The sequence below is a fragment of the Oryzias melastigma genome, linkage group LG6, assembly GCF_002922805.2.
Source record: "Oryzias melastigma strain HK-1 linkage group LG6, ASM292280v2, whole genome shotgun sequence".
Classification (NCBI taxonomy): Eukaryota; Metazoa; Chordata; class Actinopteri; order Beloniformes; family Adrianichthyidae; genus Oryzias; species Oryzias melastigma.
The window spans coordinates 32229996-32248398 of NC_050517.1; the positions used below are offsets into that span (position 1 = coordinate 32229996).

The window sequence follows — 18403 nt, forward strand, 5'->3', positions numbered from 1 at the left end:
CAATAAATGTTTATCCTGTTCGGCCCGCGACCTAAGGTGTGTTTTGGATTTTGGCCCGTTGTTCGATAGAGTTCGACACTCCTGTTTAAATTGACAGAGGACAATGTCTGTGACCAGGGAAACACATTCTGGCAGGAGAACATACGTTGGCACAACACCGGCTCACAAAATAATCTTCTTCAAACCAGCCAATAATTGAATAGCTGCAGCAACTCCAGAACTTTCACAGCTATGAACTCCTCTAAGAGTCACTGAAGGTCAGTTTGCAATCATCCCAAACATTGTTGGACTTAAACTGACATTATTTTTGATAATTTACCAACTGACGTGCAAAAAAAGAAAAAAGTGTACGCTGTAGTTATTCTGCAGGAATCTGCAGTTTGTGGCAGTGGAAACTCAGTGGATGAAACGCTTCAGAATACAAGAAATTTGTGCCAACTTTCCCATATAGACACGAAAATTAAATAATTACTGATAAACAATGAAAAGCTGTCATAAATATATAAAAAAACAAAAGTAACAGACGTTTTATGCCCTTAACTAGGGATGTCCCGATCAGGTTTTTTTGGGCCCAATCCGATTCCGAGTTATTTGATTTTGCGTATCTGCCGATACCGAGTCCCGATCCGATACTTTTATAAAAAAAATGTAAAACATGGATAAACTGAATAAACAGATTTGTGTTGTCCCTTATTTATATTTCATTAATCTTCTTTCATCATAAAAAACTTAAATAAAACACTTCTGTGAAGTAGCTTTAATAAACAAGTATAAATACAGCAAATATAAAATAGGAAAAAAAAATTCTTGTTATATAAGTGATAATTAGTCATGTGATAAAGTTTATGACTTTAGCTTTAACATCTTTAGAGCTATTGAACATTTTTGACCAAATGTGATTCCTGTCCTCATTTAAAATTCTAAAAAATAAATTATGATTTTGTTTTAGCATAAAAGTGTTCATGAATAGCTGATATCATTATTAGTTTTAATTTATTAGTTTTATTTATTTATTTTTAAGATTATGTGCTTCTTTATTAAGTTCTTAAGACATCACATTTTTGGTTTTATTACCACAGTAGTTAATTTTCTTAACTTTTATTTCTTTCTCAGATAAACCAAACAGGCATATCAAAGGACAGCTGGGGTCCTAAGGAGTTATATCACTGCGCTAGCATGTAGCAGTTAGCAGCTGGTGTGTAGCCATCTGTCTGCTGCATGAAGAGCTTCACATTAAAAAGAAACAAAAAATACTGTCTTTTTCTGTTGGAATACCTTTAGAGGTTGTTTTTTGAGTTATGACAAACCAATAGAGACACCTGCTGTCAGTTTAAAGCGTCTTTAAAAGAGTTATTGATCCCGGAAGTTAGCTATCTAGCTAGCTTTGTTTACATTAGCATTCTGCTTGAGCGTCTGCCGTTTTCTGCTGCTGTTTTCTGGTGATGACATTTTGTGATCTTTTGATGACATGCAGACCTGTAGTGGAGTATTTATCCAGAATGATAAGATGAAATATAAAGATCTGATCATAATGATAATAAATGAAATATACGATCCTGATCGGACAAAGGAGTCCGATTCCGATCGAGTCCCAAACCACGTGATCGACCCCGATTTCCAATCACATGATCGGATCGGGACACCCCTACCCTTAACCCAATTGATTTCTTCCCAACCAAAACCCAACAAGAGCCAAAGTCTTCATCACCCTTTAGAAAAATAAGACACTGATTTATTTTTATGTTTTTGCTGCTGACATGATACATTTAAATAAATAAAACATAAACATGAAGAGAGAATAGATTTTTTTTTAAATATGAAATAGTTTATAACTTTTGCATGACTTCCCTTCAAAATAAAAGACATCCTACACCATTGGATCATGTCAATGCAGTAAATACAGTAGGGAGTGTAATAATGACAGAAATAAATCTGTTTATTTTACTGTTTCTGGTGCATTTCGCCCACAAATCCATAAATATAACCAACACAAACTAAATCAGAGCTGATGAACCCGGGGACTGTAACTTATAGCTCCAATTCTGGTTGTGTTAACTGACAATAATTAGATTTTTTTGTTATAAATTATGCTCTAAATTAGGTCCAAATATGTCAGTATTTCACTGATAAACTACAAAGGATCGATGGAGAATTGTGGCTATTGTTAACCTTGTTGAATGATTAATCATTCACACAAAGGTGATTCTTCTGCTCCTTTTTTGCATGTTTTCATCTTTATAGTAATGTTCAACAAATTTGGAGTTTAGCTAATATTTAGCAACATGCTAACGTTTTTTGGCTAATTTACTATATACTGGGTTTTTAGGCTAATTTAGAGTTTAGCTTCTATTTTAGCAACAGGCTGATGTTTTTGACTAATTTAGTTTACTGGGGAATTATAGACTATCTTACAGTTTAACTGGTGTTTAACCAATGTGCTAGCTTGTTTTTGGATAATTTGTTATCTAATTAGGTTTTTTATGCCAATTTGAAGTTTAGCTAATATTTTAGCAACATGCTAAAGTTTTGGGCTAATTTGTTATTTACTGTTTTTTTATTTAGAGAAAAATTTAGAGTTAAGCTTCTATTTTAGCGACCGGTTAATTTTTTTGACTAATTTAGTTTACTGAGGAATTTTAGACTTTTTTTTTAAATTAAGCAACTAGCTACATTGTTTGGCTAATTTGGCAACAACCAAGGTTTTTTGGGGCTAATTTGGAGTTTAGCTCATAATTAAGCAACACACTAAATAGTTTTTGCAAAATTGGTATGTATTAGGGATTTTTAAGCAATTTTACTACTAATTTTTTCAGAAATTTAGGTCAACTTCAGTCCTCTTTCGTAGTTCTTTATCACAATTTCCTGTCTTTTAACAAATATAAAATTTTGCAAATAGCTTTTGCATTTTCAGCAAATCTCGCCAGCAATTAAAGTAAATTGCGTCACCATTTTCAGCAAAAAGTTTCAGCATCTTCAGCGACTACTTTCAGCCGGATTCACACTAACATTATCGCAGGTAATGCAGCTTTTCTAGTTCATGCTGTCCCTCAACTGTTTGTGAATGAGTTGAATAAAGTTTAAGTTTATTTAGTTTTGTTAACCTTATTACTTACTTACTTTTTCCTTTACAGTTACTTTTTAAAATGATGTTAAACATCTCATTTCAACCAAAGAGCCACATGTGGCTCCGGAGCCAGAGGTTGCAGACTTCTGTGTTAAACCAATATATCGCATTAATAAGAAATACATGTATAAAAAAAGAGGGTTAAATTTGAGTTAAACTTATGTTAAACGCCGTATCAAATCCCTGCTAACAACTTGATACTGAGAATAGATTAAAAAATAATTTATTAAATTGAAGGCTGTTTTTTCTAACAGCTTTAAAAGTTAGAATTCCTAATTAAGTCAAAGGGAAACAGTTTTTCATAAATTTTAGATGGAAAAATGAATCAATATTTGATGAAACTGTGTAAATGTACAATAAGACTGATCTGGTATTTAGACAGGAACAGCTGGTCCCATCTCCTATCTGATAAATGATTAAACTTTTGCTCTGGAAAGAACACAAACCGAGCAGTGACTCTCAGTGTCACAGCGATCATAAAGAAGACCTCATGCATGACCACATGTTCCTCTAACAGACTGATCCGAGTGACCCGAGAGCAGACACACACTTCCTCTAATGTGTTAGCAGACCTGCATTTACAACTTTCTGCTAAAGTTTATGTGTGTTTGATGATCTGGTTTAAACCTGATCGTCTTACTCCAAAAACATCCTCTTTGCAGCCACATTTGTTACACAAATGTTGACATAAAATCCCAATAAAGTAAATCATTTGTTTGTAATGAGTACAAATGTTGTAAGTTCTGCTGGTTCTGGTTTAGGAGGCTTCTGAGGCCTGTGCGATTTTACAGGTAAAGGTGAGTTTCTGTCATTTCTGTACTGTGAACGTCCTGACAAACAGCTTTCACCGGTAGAATTGAGTTTCTAAATCCCTTTTTTAAAATTCTGCTGCAGCTACAAGCATCATCTGCTGCTCTCATGTCATTTCCTTGAACCTTCTGCTTAAAATTTATCAGAATTCTGATCACCAGGGGTCTAAATATAAGAAGCAAAAGCAGACTGAGAAAAATCTGTTAAAGAAAACGTTGCATGAAACGTAATCTCTGAGCAGCTGGGATTAAAATGTAACCCGAACAGGAAAATGAGACTTAAAATATATGAATAAATGAAAACTGTGTTTGCTGAGCTGAGGAATCCCTAAATGAATTGTGGGTAATGAAAGCTCCAAATAAGGTGCGTGGAAAATGGTTTTCTGCTTCGATCATCTATTTTCAAAGCATTTCCAGTGATATTTTGATTAAGATTTATGTCATTTTTAGCCCAAATGTAAAAACGTATGTTGTTTTTTAGGACATAGTTTCTGCAGAGCGGCAAGAGTTGATAAAAATGGAAATAAAGGGGCAGAGCAAGGAGCTAGCAGATTTTCTACGTCACAAATATGATTTTTTTCAAATATTTTGTCGTCTTTTTCAACAATTTGAATGAAGAAATACTTAAAAGTACAATTTTAAGCTTACATTTCTGCCACATGCTAAAAACACACTTTTCATCAAAGTGAAAGTTTCTCTAGCAGAAGGTTTTTAGGCTTCTCACTTCCGTGTGCTCTTCATTAGCATGCATGGCTTTCAGCTCCTGCAGAAGCAGACTTTACTCGCTCAAAAGATTGTTTTTGAATGAGTTTAAACTCATTCTTGGTTGAGTTCCTGAATGCTGACTGAACAGTTTCTCAAAGCACGAATAAAACCACCAAGTGTGATTCGAACTCCACCGATCGCTCTTTCACAGGTTAGCGGCACAAACCTCAGGCTGAGGCAACAACCATCATCCCTGACACGGCCAGACCAATCTCAACCTGAGATATTTTTAATCTGCAGACGACAGCTGCCGCCGCTGGCTGTCGTGGGGGAGGTCCCCAGAGGACGCGGCTACGCTCATCTGCGGGCTTTGTTCTAAAAACATTTCCACACGTTGCAGATGAATCAGACACACAAACACAACAGATGGAAGTGAATTGTTCAAAAGAGAACAGAAAATCATACATTCAGATAAATGCTGCTGCAGCAGGAAAGAGAAAAAAAGCTTCAACCTACATTGTGGTCGGTGCCGCCTTCCTCCGTCCTCGGCTCCGGCTCGGCTTGGTTCCCGGTGCCGTTCTCAGAGTTCCTCTCTGAAACCGTCCTTTCCACACGTGGAGGTGAAAGATCCTCGCCTTGCTCGGCGCTCCCCATATCTCCATTTACGAGGCCTGCAGCCTTGATCTCCAGGCTGCGATGGTTCCTCTCCTCCTGCTCCATGGTCTGCACTAGCACCCCGTTGGTGGCAGGTTTCTGGGCATCCTGCCCCGGGGCAGAGGAGTGGTTCTCCTGGACCCGGCTGGCCTCCGTCCTCTGGTGGGCGCGGTGAGCCGGGCTGAAGTGGGAGGCCTTGCCGACGGCTTTGACGGGGGAGCCGTCTCTCTTGTTGTCGGTGTGGCTGGAGGAGGAGAGGAAAAGCAAAGGAGGAAGTGTGTCAGACCGGCGAGCGCGCAGGAGTCAAACCTTCCCCTACAGGAGGCGGCGCGGTATCTGCTCGGGCCGGCGTTCTGTCAGAACATGAGTGTGAGAGTTAAAAATAAAGCGAGGGGGCGCACGAACATCTGAATGACCTGCTGCTTAAACACTGAAACAAATAGGACGAGGTGAAGTCCCAGAGGCCAAATTCTGACCCACTTTCAACCACTTTTTGATTCTCTGCGGAACTTAACGGTTTAATAATTAGAACTAAAGATAAAAAAGCACTATTGCACAAACAGCTGCTCTACATCCTGTAGCCGCAGCAGCTGCAGCTGTTTCCCCGGCGAGCGGATCTCCAAACAGCTTCTGCCGCTGACAGACGCCATCCCATCACAGCCCTGCTGAAAAGCAGAGCAATCTGAGGCTCTTAAATTATTACCATGACTGGCAATTCCCCTATCTGTAATCTAAACTGTAGTGATGCAAGAGGCGCGCTCTGCTGTAATAAGAGAGTACAAAACAGGAAGCACCTCGGAATAGAGGAACAGCAGCAGCAGCAGCAGGCGTGAAGAACTCCACAAACGAATCATTCAGGGCTGACTGCTACCAGACTCTAACGCAGGGGAGGGCAAACCACGGCCCGGGGGCCACATGCGGCCCGTTAAACTGTTTAATCTGGCCCACCAAACTGGAATTGATTATGTTGATAATCCTTAATGTTTTATTTCCTGTAGTTTTGGTGTCTTCTGAAGGATGAGAGACAGGAGGCGCTGGAAACATTTCTGGTGGCTTGCAGGACTCATTTCTCGATGGCTGCGACCAAATCTCGTCAATCGCGACTAAAATCTCATGGGTCGCAACTAAAATCTTGTGGGTCGCAACCAAATCTTTCGGGTCCCAATCAAATCTCGTGGGTCGCGATTCAAATCTCGTGGTTCGCGACTCAAATCTCGTGGGTCGCGACTCAAATGTCGTGGGTCGCGACTCAAATCTCGTGGGTCGCCTGAATAAAGTCCTGTGAGCCAAGACCAAAGTTTGTGGGATACGACTCAAATCTAGTGGTAAAGACCAACTCATGTGGGTCACAACCAAATCTCGTGGGTAGCGAGGTACCATTTCGGATCGGCTGTTGGTCATAGGTCCATAGAAAAATGGAATGGACCCGTGAGGGCGGAGCTTCTGTCGTCTGTCGATGTAACCCATTGATTGGTGGAAAGGTTTTACAACCACAGCAAGCGTCTGACTCAAAATCCAAGAATGTCCGATACCGATCCAAACTCATCAAAAACACTTTACTAAAGAACATTGGAGTATTGCTCAACATAAAGAGTTTTTCTTTTCTATTTAATTCAGAACAATAGACTGTTCTTCAGCGTAGAGTCCGGCTTCATCCATAACAAACACCTGATCCAGATTATAATGATCCTCCGCGGTTATCTTTTTAATTTTCCATCCGTTTCTAAGTGCTGGTTCTGTTTCTCCGTAGTCGCCCCGTTTGGACACACAGCTATCGGTCTACACCCGATGGTCCAACGCTCATTGGAAACGTCCGCTTGAATTGGCCCGACTGTTCTAAACCAGTCAAGAGGGGACTGGTTGGGTCCGGACCGCTCAGTGGAAACCAGGCATTAATGAAAGCTCAACCGTATGTTGTCCCCTCTGCCCTAACCCAGGATTTGCTGCAGAAAGACCCATTTGAGTTTGTGGGCAAACGACAAACAGAACGCCAAAACCGGCAGAGACGGAGCGGTTTCACTTCCAGCGTGACCATCAGGGAGATCGGCTTCCATGTGAATCAGATTAGCACATTAGTGGGCTAATTCTGCTCTCGTCCATCTCTTCCAGCACCAGCAGAAGGGTAATCCCCACAAGCCCGACACCGTCTGAATGAAAGCGACGCGGCGGATCGCAGCGATTAACCTCCATCCACACTTGGATGGAGTTATGACCCAGATCAGAAACGTTCCGTCGGAATGAATATGGAGAGTTTGGAAGAAGATTTCTACAGATTCTACTGCTGATCGACAATAATCTGGTTAAATCTTTGTGCCCATCATTGTTTTAAATGACCTTCTTCACAACATTAAGTCAGCTTTAAAGAGTTTGAACGCTCAGAACGAACGCACGACTGCAGGAAATCGTCCTACCTCCCTCTCCTGGGCTTCATCTCCCTGCAGAAAGCGCCGTCCCACCGCCGAATGAGGACCTGCGTTTCACCTCGCCTGAACAAATCTCCTTTCATCCCCCCCACACCAACGCTTGGCTTGTCAGGCACAGACTAATCCCCCCCCGGCTCTTGTCTGTGGAACAATCAACCAGTCAGAGCGCAGGACTCTGATCCAAACTCTTCTGGAGTACGAAACGTCAGAAACGTCATTTTGTTGCAAAAGTCTTGATGTGACGCAGAGGAAGCCGACTGAGCAGAACCGCCACATGATGACAGACCGTAGAGTTGGGTTTTTATTTAGTACATGAAAACTCCAACAAGTTCCTCCCTCATGGGACCACAGATTTCTTCCTACCTGTTCTCCTCAAAGCGGCTGATCAGATCCGACACTTTGGACTGTTTGTCCCGGATTCGCTCTCGGGTTGTAGCCGCTGGTTTGATTCCGCTCTCCTCCATTCTGGGTTTGAATGACAGCGGCTGGACGCTGCGCAGCGGGGACGAGGGTGCCGTCACGGGGCTCAGGAGGTGTGCTGGCTTTGGAGGCACTGTAAGAAAAACAGGGAAAACTTCAAATTGACCAAAAATTACCCCGCAGTTTCATTTTGGGGCTCAAGGGGGCAGTAGAACACACCCCATTTGAGCTGAAACATCATGAACTCACAAACAACAAGTTGGCCAACTCTGAACATGAACTGTTTGCGGTTAAACTCCATGTTGACTCAAAGCAGCAGAAAGAGGGATGTCGTCTTATCTCGGTGCAATGATTAACTCATCTGACATGAAAGAGGTTCAATGATCTCCCATCGGCTTTCATCGATGTTCTATTTCAGATTTAAACAGTAAACACTCAAATCCTCTGCAGGTCTGAACATGTCACCTCCTCGCTCTGCAGCGTCTGCACAAACCTTCAGGTTTAGAGGGCAGCCGAGGCCTGCTGTTCGATCCTCTTCCATTGACCCTCGCCTTGCTCCTGTTGGCGGACGCTTCGCTCGCCCGGTTCAGACACGCCTGCACGATGGGGACGCTGCTCTGCTTGTACGCCGGGCTGCTGCTGCTGCTGCTGCTGCCTAGAGCTGAAAGACACAAGCGAGCGTCAGGTCAGGAGACGCTTTGTTCCAGGGGGCAACTTTTTCAGGAGATTCTTCACAAATTAGACATTTTTCCACTAATTTATGGCTAAAACTACACATGCATAAATGCAAATGTAATGTTTTGACATTAGCTTTGAACTTTGCTTGTGCAGACATGCAACACTGCAGTGTTTTGTTTTTAATCCCTAAAAGTTTTCTTTGCATTTCAGCTCAACCACTAAATATTTCCTCCTTAGAGTCTGTACATTCATCTTCTGCAGACATGAATTTCAGCATCCTCAGAAAGTTTCGACCCCCACAGTTCTCTACAGGATTGATGTTGAGCTGAACACGAATCAGTTCACATCCGGTCAAAGAAAAACTCCAATACCGTGACAGTCAGGAATGGTTCAGTTCAGACTCCACAGACAATCGGCACCGGTGAGAACGACAGACGGTCCAACAAAATGTTTGGATGGAGCAACCGACAAGGACGGCGAGTGTTTCTGACCACACCGAGCACACGTGTATGAGTGTGACAAATCTGCAACTCTGAATGCAACGCTGAGCACTCCCGCTCATTATGTTAGAAGCCTTTTTTGTTTTTACCAGCCTGTTTCCAGCCATAAACAACCCTAATTACACAAAAAGTGCTGCTGCTGGATGCAGAAATCAATACACTTATGGACAGAGTGAAGCTGGAGCTGCTCGCTTGCGACTTAAATCTCGTGGGTCACGACCAAATCTCGTAGATTGAGATTCTAATGTCGTAGGTTGAGACCAAATCTCGTGGTTCACAACCAAATTTTGTGAGTCACAACAAGGGATGTCCCGATCTAATCACGTGATCGGAAATCGGGCCGATCACATGGTTTGGGACTCGATCGGAATCGGACTCCTTTGTACGATCAGGATCGGATATTTCCTTTATTCTCATTATGATCAGAGCTTTATATTTCATCTTATCATTACGGATAAATACTCCACTACAGGTCTGCATGTCATGAAAAGATCACAAAATGTCATCACCAGAAAACCGCAGCAGCTCAAGCAGAAGGCTAACGTAAACAAAGCTAGCTAGAAAGCTAACTTCCGGGATCAATAACTCTTTTAAAAAAGCTTTAAACTGACAGCAAGTGTCTCTATTGGTTTGTCATAACTCAAACAACAACCTCTAAAGGTATTCCAACAGAAAAAGACAGTATTTTTTCCTTTTTAATGTGAAGCTCTTCATGCTGCAGACAGATGGCTAAACAGCAGCTGCTAACTGCTACATGCTAGCGCCGTGATATAACTCCTTAGGACCCGAGCTGTCCTTTGATGTGCCTGTTTGATTTATCTGACAGAGAAATAACAGTTAAGAAAATTAACTACTGTGGTAATAAAACCAAAAATGTGATGTCTTAAGAACTTAAAAAGAAGCACATAATGTTAAAAATAACTAAATAAATAAAACTAATAAATTAAAACTAATAATTATATCAGCTATTCATGAACACTCATCAAATGTTATGCTAAAACAAAGTCATCATTTATTTTTAAGAATTTTAAAATGAGGACAGGAATCACATTTGGTCATAAATGTTCAATAGCTCTAAAGATATTAAAGCTAAAGTCATAAACTTTATCACATGACTAATTATCTCTTATATAACAAGAAAATTGTATTTTTTCCTAGTTTATATTTGCTGTATTTTTACTTCACAGAAGTGTTTTATTCAAGTTTTTAATGATAAAAAAAGGTTATTGAAATATAAATAAAGGACAACACTAATCTGTTTCTTCAATTTGTTCATGTTTTAAATGTCTTATAAAAGTATCGGATCGGGACTCGTTATCAGCAGATACACAAAATCAAATGACTCGGAATCGGATCGGGCCCAAAAAAACCTGATCGGGACATCCCTAGTCACAACCAAATCTCATAGGTCACTAAATCTTGTGGTTCAAAACCAAATCTCGTAGGTCGCGACTTAATATTTTGGGTCATGACTAAATACCGTGGGCTACGACCAAATCTCGTGGGTCTCGACTCGTGTCTCATAAGTCTCGAACCACCGCAGCGAGCTGTGACCCCGAGCCCCCTCATTGAAGCTCTAAAGTCATATAATATAAAAAACTGTACATCCAAGAAAACCACTCCCATACTATGACGGAGATGAAAGGTTCTGAGGAAGAGCTGGACAGTTCAGACTCCTCAGATGATCAGTCCAACCGAAGTGTTTGGAAGGACCGCTTCACTGAAGCAATGACAAAGACGGCGAGTGTTTCTGACCACACCGAGCACACGTGCATAAGTGTGACAAATGTGCAACACTGAATGCAACACTGAGCACTCCCGCTCGTGATGTTAGAAGCCTTTTGTATTTACCAGCCTGTTTCCAGCCATGAATGGGCTTAATTGAACAAAAAGTGCTGCTGCTGGATGCAGAAATCAATGCACTTATGGAGTCGGAGCTGCAGGCAGCAGCAGCTGGTTTGGTGCATCAGAATTTGAAGAATAATCTCATCCTTTCAGGATTATGGTGCAAACATCTAGAAAGAAACTTCATCAAGAAGGAATCTTAAGTTTCTTGATTAATCTTTTGCTTAAAAATAGTTCTAAACTTTACTTTCCCAATTGTTTTTTGCCATATGCATCTTAATTTATGGTATTTAGCAATTAAAAACATGAATATATTAACTGTATGTGTACAGTATGGTCCTCCAGCTGCAGCATCCTTCAAAAAAAGTGTTAGTTTGTGAAAAAAGTGCAGCTCTGTGCCCCGTATTTATTTTTCCTCAACTGATCTTTATCTTCCCAATACTGCAGGAAAATGAGAAATAAACAACCACAGAATCATACGGTCACAGTCTCTATTTTTACAGTCTGACCATAATTAAAGGCAGCAGATCAAGGAGCTGTCTGCCTGGAGACTGTCCCACGCCGCCTTTGGGAGAGCCGGCTTTCTAAACACGGCTCCGGAATAACCAATTAATTACGAAGGCGGCCTCAGAAATTGCTCTTGATGAGGCGGTTGGCTTCCCCTCGGAGCCACACGAAGGCGTCACAGGAAAACAACCGGCAACAGGTCGTGAGAACCGAACGTGCCAGGGCCGACAGAACAATCGGTGGCGTGTGATCACGTCTGGAGGGAACGCCGAACGAAAGCTGTTCATGTTCTGGGGCTGCATGGATGGAGGAGGGTCATGCTACTTCTCTGATAAATAATAAGAGTTTTGTTTGGTCAAACGTTAAAATCAGAAACTTTTAAAGATGAACTTTTGCAATTTTATGCTTAGTTTGTTACTTTAATTTATTAGAAACATTTTTAATTTTGGTAACACTTTAGATGAAATGCTGCAAAACACTCAATATAATGCTGACAAATATTGTTAATACATTTGTTAAGCTCGTAAGCGATGTTAGATGATAATCCTACTAAGTATGTTAATAAACTTTATTCGGCTTATTGTGCTAATAAATGTCTTACGAACATCCTGGAAATGCATTAATAATGTTTGTTAATGTGTTAATGAAGCTTCTAAAGGAATCTTATTATAAAGTGTTTCTAAATTTCAAAATATTTGAAATTTTGACATTTTTGAAAGTCCAAAATCTTAATTTTGTGCGTTTCTTTGCAAAAGCTGGTTTTGCTATTGTGAATGCTGTAACCTGAATCTGGCCACTGAAGATATTAGTGCTGATAGATGAAGATGTTGAAACTGATAGCTGAAATCGCTGAAGCTGATAGCCTGCTAAAATATTAGTTAAATGCCAAATTATCCCAAAATACTGAAAGAAGCCTAAATTAGCCAAAATAGCTAGCATGCAGCTGACATTTTAGCTAAACTGCAAAATAGCCTAAGAACTGAAAAAAGCCAAAATTAGCCAAAACAGCTAGCATGTAGCTGAAATATTAGCTAAACTCCAAAAAAGCTCAAAACACCAAAAAAAAGCCCCAAATTAGCCAAAACAGCTAGCATGCAGCTGAAACATTAGCCAAATTCTAAAATAGCCTAAAAAACAGCTAGCAAGGAGCTGAAATATTAGCCAAATTCTAAAATAGCCTAAAAAACAGCTAGCAAGGAGCTGAAATATTATCTGAACTAGTCGACTAATCGTGGCAGCCCTAAAATGTACCTGTACATTTAATTTATATGGATCCATCACAATGGTGTTTATTTGTGTTAATTTTCTTTGATTTACTGTAATTTTTCAACCGTTAACGCGATAATTCCAGCAGATTTGAAGGAGAAAAGCGGCTCCATGAGTGTTTCAGGGTCACCGGCGATGACTTGGGTGTTAAAAGGGTTAAAGAGTGTGAAATACGCAAATTCAAAGTCCTTTTCAGAAGACTCCAGCTCAGTTAAAACACTGTCTGGATTAGAAATTAACTCAAATAGCAAATCCAGCTTCACACAGTTGTTTTTCCACAAAAGATCCATAAAGTAGCAGTAAAGAACCTTTGTCCTGCTGCAGCCATGATGTCATGAGAATCAGAGAACGCGTCGATTTATGTCTAATAAAATGATTTAGGGGATAAATATGTTTGATGTTTTTGTTTTATAATCATTTCATCGTTCTGATGATGACAGTTTGAGTCTGAGTTCAAAGAAAACTAATGCTTTCACACTTTCTTGTGCAACACTAACGATCTGCAATGTTTTACTGTAAATACGCTTCCAGTCTAAACAAAGAGGAAATAGTTTCATCTGAAGATCTTCAACAGTTTGTTAGATTTTCAGCTGATCTGAGAAGATGACGGCTAGGATTAAAAACTAGTGAAAGACAAATGTTATGGTCCATCAGTCATAACTTTATATTATATGGAGTCACAGTGTGTGGTGAAGTTTAAAGTTATGACATTCTGGTTGCTTTTTGGACTATTTTAGAATTTATTAAGGTTTTTTTAGGCTATTTTGGAGTTAAGATAATTTCAGTTACATGTTTGCTATTTTGGCTAACTTAAGCTATTTTTTTGTTGTTGTTTCTTAGACTATTTTGAAGTTTAGCTAACATTTCAGCGACAAGCTAGCTGTTTTGGGTAATTTAAGCTTTTTTTTTTTTTTTTTTTTTTAGGTATTTAGGCTAATTTGGAGTTTAGCTAATATTTCAGCTACATGCACACACCTGTTTTGGCTTATTTAAGTTTTTTTTCTTGTTTTCAGGCTGTTTTGGAGTTTCGCTAATATTTTAGCTACATGCTAGCTATTTTGCCCAATTTTGGCTTTTTTCGTATTCGTATTTGTGAATTTAGCTAATATTTCAGTCACAGGCTAGCTGTTTTGGCTAATTTAAGCTTTTTTTTTTTACCTTTTTAGGCTAATTTATAGTTTCGCTAATATTTCAGCTACATGCTAGCTGTTTTGGCTAATTTAAGCTTTTTTTTTTACCTTTTTAGGCTAATTTATAGTTTCGCTAATATTTCAGCTACATGCTAGCTGTTTTGGCTAATTTAAGCTTTTTTTAATTTAGGTTTTTAGGCTAATATGGAGTTTAGCTAACATTGCAGCTACAAGCTAGCTGTTTTGGCTAATTTAAGCTTTTTTTGTTTGTTTTTTAGGCTAATTTGGCATAAAAATAATCGGTGATTAGTCGACTACTAAAATAATCGTTTGAAGCAGCACTAACGATGACTTTGATCTTTAAAGAATACATAAGACGGTTACAAAGAATCGACCATTTCTGTTTTGACTGAATTCAATCAGAGAATTCTGAAATCTTGGGCTAAATGAGGGCTGAGCATCACCAACGACATGTTCTTAAGAGGAGCAAACAAAAATGTTTCCATCAGGTAAGAATAAATCCCGGTGTGAGGCTATAAAATAAGAATAAGCTTGAAAAACAGACAGAAAGTGTCTCTTTAAGACGGAGATAAGACTGAAGTTCTAACTAGACATGACCTCAGACCTGAACCTGCTGCACCTGGAAACCCACTTATTGCTGCATCCGCTCCTCCTTGGCAGACATGATGCACCGCTGTGGACAGTAAATTACAGGCCTGACCTCTTCCCTGCAGAAACCATCAGCAGCGATACGGAGGGCGTCCTGCAGAGGAGACCGTTCACGTCCTCAGACGCTCCCACGCCTGAACCCTAATCTCTCCGACAGACGAGCTGGGACATGTTCCTGTCCCGTTTCTGAACCAAACCGTGAAAGTTTCACTGTCAGTGAGATGCTGAAGCCAAAGCGCGGACAGAAATGCATTTAAATCGCCTCTAAAGCTGCAAACGTTGATTGCATTGAGCTTTGCATTTAATTCCACAAATTCAAACATCTCAGGACTGTAAATGTGTGCAGCTCAGAGATGGTGTTAAATATTTTGGGTCTTTTTTCTCAAAAGCAGAACTGCGTCTTTCTGTTTTAGTGTATCGATGAAAAAAAAGAACAAGATATAAAATCGGTTTGTGTGTCTTAAAGAGTGTCGGTGGAGTTTTTCTCATAAAAGTCCAGATTCTGTCACCCGACCATCGCCTGCAGGCTTGTTAGTGAAGGCTAAAAGAATGCATCAGTTCAGTAAAAACAAGCATGTCTGAAAATAGAAACTCTTCCAAAATAAAGTTAAAAATAGTCTGTTTTTGCCCCATCCACGGCAGGATCTGCATGTTTTTCTTTAACTTTTAAAACATTAATTTTCACTCAAGAATTCAAAGTACATTTCTGAGCATTTTTGGATCATCAGAGATGCCGGTCAGAGAAACTCTTTACAGTTTATTTTTAAATCTTTCCATCTTATAAGGAAACATTTTTTGTAGCTCCAGATGTTTGAAGGTTCCAGTAAGGAAGGTTTTTCCTTTTTTATGACATCTTTAAACCTGTTTCTCCAGGTGAAACACAAGAGCTCACAAATAAAAGCTTTTCCTCTTGCAGAAAAATAACCTTAAAAACATTCTGGTTATCACGACTAAAAGATTATATTTGATCAAGGTTTAGAAATCAGTCAAATATATAAAACTATTTAAAAAAATAGTGAAAAACTTGCATTTTTGGGTAAAGTTTGTGCTGAATGAATCGATTATGTAACAGAACAAGCTTCCCAAACGTGTCCTGCCTTTCACCCGCCCCGCCCCGCCCGCCAGCACTTTCTGGTAAAACTGTGACATTACCAACATGGGAGCCGGCCAGGTGAGGAACAAAAGACACACCTGCTTGTTTGTGTGTCTCCGCCCGGACAAAACTCTACGTCAGGAGTGTCAAGGGGCCAAAATCCAAAACACACTTTAGGTCGAACAGGATAAACATTTACTAAACACTCTAAAACTCCATTTTTTAAACTCAAAAATCGTAACTTTTTAGCATAATTATGAACTAGATATGTAGCATTACCTGCAATAATGCTAGTGAAATGCTGTCAGCTGAATTTGGTCGCTGAAGATGCTGAAATTGATAGCAGAAAACGCTGAAGCTGATAGCCAGATATAATATAAGCTAAATGCCAAATTTACCTAAAAAAACAAACCAAAAAAATAAACTTAGGTTAGCCAAAACAGCTAGCATGTAGCTGAAATATTAGCTAAACTTCAAAATATCTTAAAAAACTGAAAAAAGGCCTAAATTAGTCAAAAAACTAGTGTGTAAATATTAGCTAGACCCCAAAACGGTTTAAGGAAAACGTTAGAAAAAATCCTAAATTAGCCAAAACAGTTAGCATGTAGCTGAAATATTAGCTAAACTCAAAAATAGCCTAAAAAAATCCCAAAATAGTCAAAAAAGCTAGCAGAATGCTAATTTTAAAAAATTTAAAACCGTAACTTTTTAGCATAATTTTGAATAATAAAAAGGCAGGAATATTATTCCAAAATAAATCAAATTAAACCTTAAATAACTTTCAATATTTTACTCTCCATAAAAATATATTTTGTTGAAATCATACAAGTTAGAAATAAGATAACATCGGACCATTGATAACAATAAAATGATCTGGAGGGCCGGATCCGGCCCCGGGGCCTCGACTCTGACACACGTGCTCTACGTCCTACAGGTATCACCCTTTTCTTTAAAAGCTTAATCATATCGACAGTTCACAGAAAGAGCAGGTAAGCGACGTCTTTATGAACAGGAAATTTGTTCACACTTTTACAGAAGATCGACGTGTTTCAGCAAAAATGAAGAAAACTTCAATATGACACATTTTCTAAGCAGAAGTTGTGATAAAACTACAAAAAAATGATCAAATGATCAATCCAACACTCACCCTGCGTGAAACCAGCTTTCACTGATGCTTCTGAGAGGAGTTCTGCTGCAACTGACTCATGCATGAATGCAGATTCACCAAAACAGCGAGACTCCGCCCTCCCCAACTCTCATCCACGCCCCCTCATCTTTAAATACACCAGAGATGTTGTGGAGGATCAGCCTTTCATCTGGTTTAAATGCTTCACTGTTTATGTTCTCTGTTTTAATGTAACTTTTCCACCGTCGAGCGTTAAAGATTTTGTGTTTAAGAGTTAAAAACAGGAAAACCATCATCTAAAAAAAGATCTACACACTATTTCATCACCTCTTTAGGTGCAGATCTTGAGCAAACAGAGAAAAGAAATGGCGGACTGAAACAATGCAATGTGACCATCATTAGACCACAAACACGTCCAGAAGAAGTCAGGCTGCTGCAGAGTTCAGAGCTGAGAAGAAACGCGGCGTTTGCAGAAGTCAGCAGAGGGAACTGCAACCCCTGCTTCTCCATTTGCTGTGCTGCAGCGTGCGACACCTTTGTTTGTGTTCACAAACAACCCAACGTTTCTGCCAGTCTCACTGGTTACTCATGGGATCCACTCGGGTATTGAACGCGCTCGGTGGAGCAGCAGCTTCAGGAATGCTAGGCACCAGTAAAAACCAGAAAGACCAGAGCAAATTCCTACTCCAAATTCCACTCTTCCGTTCTCGGATCGCTCTCCTAATACAGACGTTTCATCTGCAATGAAAGGGATCAGAAACTTTTTTTTGGAAAATCCTGGCCATCGAACTCGAAGAATCCAAATGTTGCAGCTGATTTGGTTAAACTCTCACTGAAAAGGAAGATTTTGAAGTTTATCTTTAATCTTTAAGGTTAAAAACTTCTCAAAGTTTAGGCTCTCATAATACAGCTGGTAAGAAAGTTTTCAAAAGATATTTTTAGAGGGAAAAAAGAGGAACGGTATTGGGTAAAAGTTATGAAAGAGGAAAAAAATGCTTTTCAAAATAAAAGCCTTCTTTCTTTTTATCAATCAGCAAAATGTAGTAACAAAACAAAAGAGAAATCTAAATAAAAATCTATATTTGGTGTTTCCTTTCAAACAACATCGGTTCTTCTCGTCTGCACATGTTTCTGAAGGCTGGAAGGTTGTTTTAAACATCCTTGAGAACCAACAACAATCTGCTGCAGAATCCATGATGCTCAGATCAGGACACTTTCAGGATTCTGCATCTTCCAGCGGCAGAATGCATCTATGTCAGAGGTCAGCGACCTTTAACCGTTAAAGAGCCATTTGGGCTGGTTTTCTACAGATCAAAACCTAGTAGGAGCCGCAAAGTCTTATTTTGATCCTGCTGTGCATTCATTACAACGTATTTTTAATAATATGAATTATGCTTCTTTTGTGGCATGAATAAAAAGAAACTAAAAATGTGGCATTACCTGCAATAATGGTT

At 39.5% G+C, this 18403-nt stretch overlaps 1 protein-coding gene across 7 annotated transcripts in view; it reads right to left on the minus strand.

The window, feature by feature from the left end:
* fgd4a (FYVE, RhoGEF and PH domain containing 4a) overlaps positions 1-18403 on the minus strand; it is a 70101-nt gene that overhangs the window by 8116 nt on the left and 43582 nt on the right. For 5 of the 7 annotated variants that reach the window (XM_024281226.2, XM_024281225.2, XM_024281229.2 and 2 more), the window contains 3 exons: positions 8629-8796; positions 8079-8268; positions 5155-5536 (listed from right to left, as the gene is read on the minus strand). In XM_024281226.2, the coding sequence (XP_024136994.1) occupies positions 5155-5536; positions 8079-8268; positions 8629-8796 (740 nt within the window). Of the gene's footprint in view, positions 1-5154; positions 5537-7703; positions 7854-8078; positions 8269-8628; positions 8797-16970; positions 17050-18403 lie in introns of those variants that run through there. The other 2 variants (XM_024281228.1, XM_024281231.2) reach the window with 2 other exon arrangements.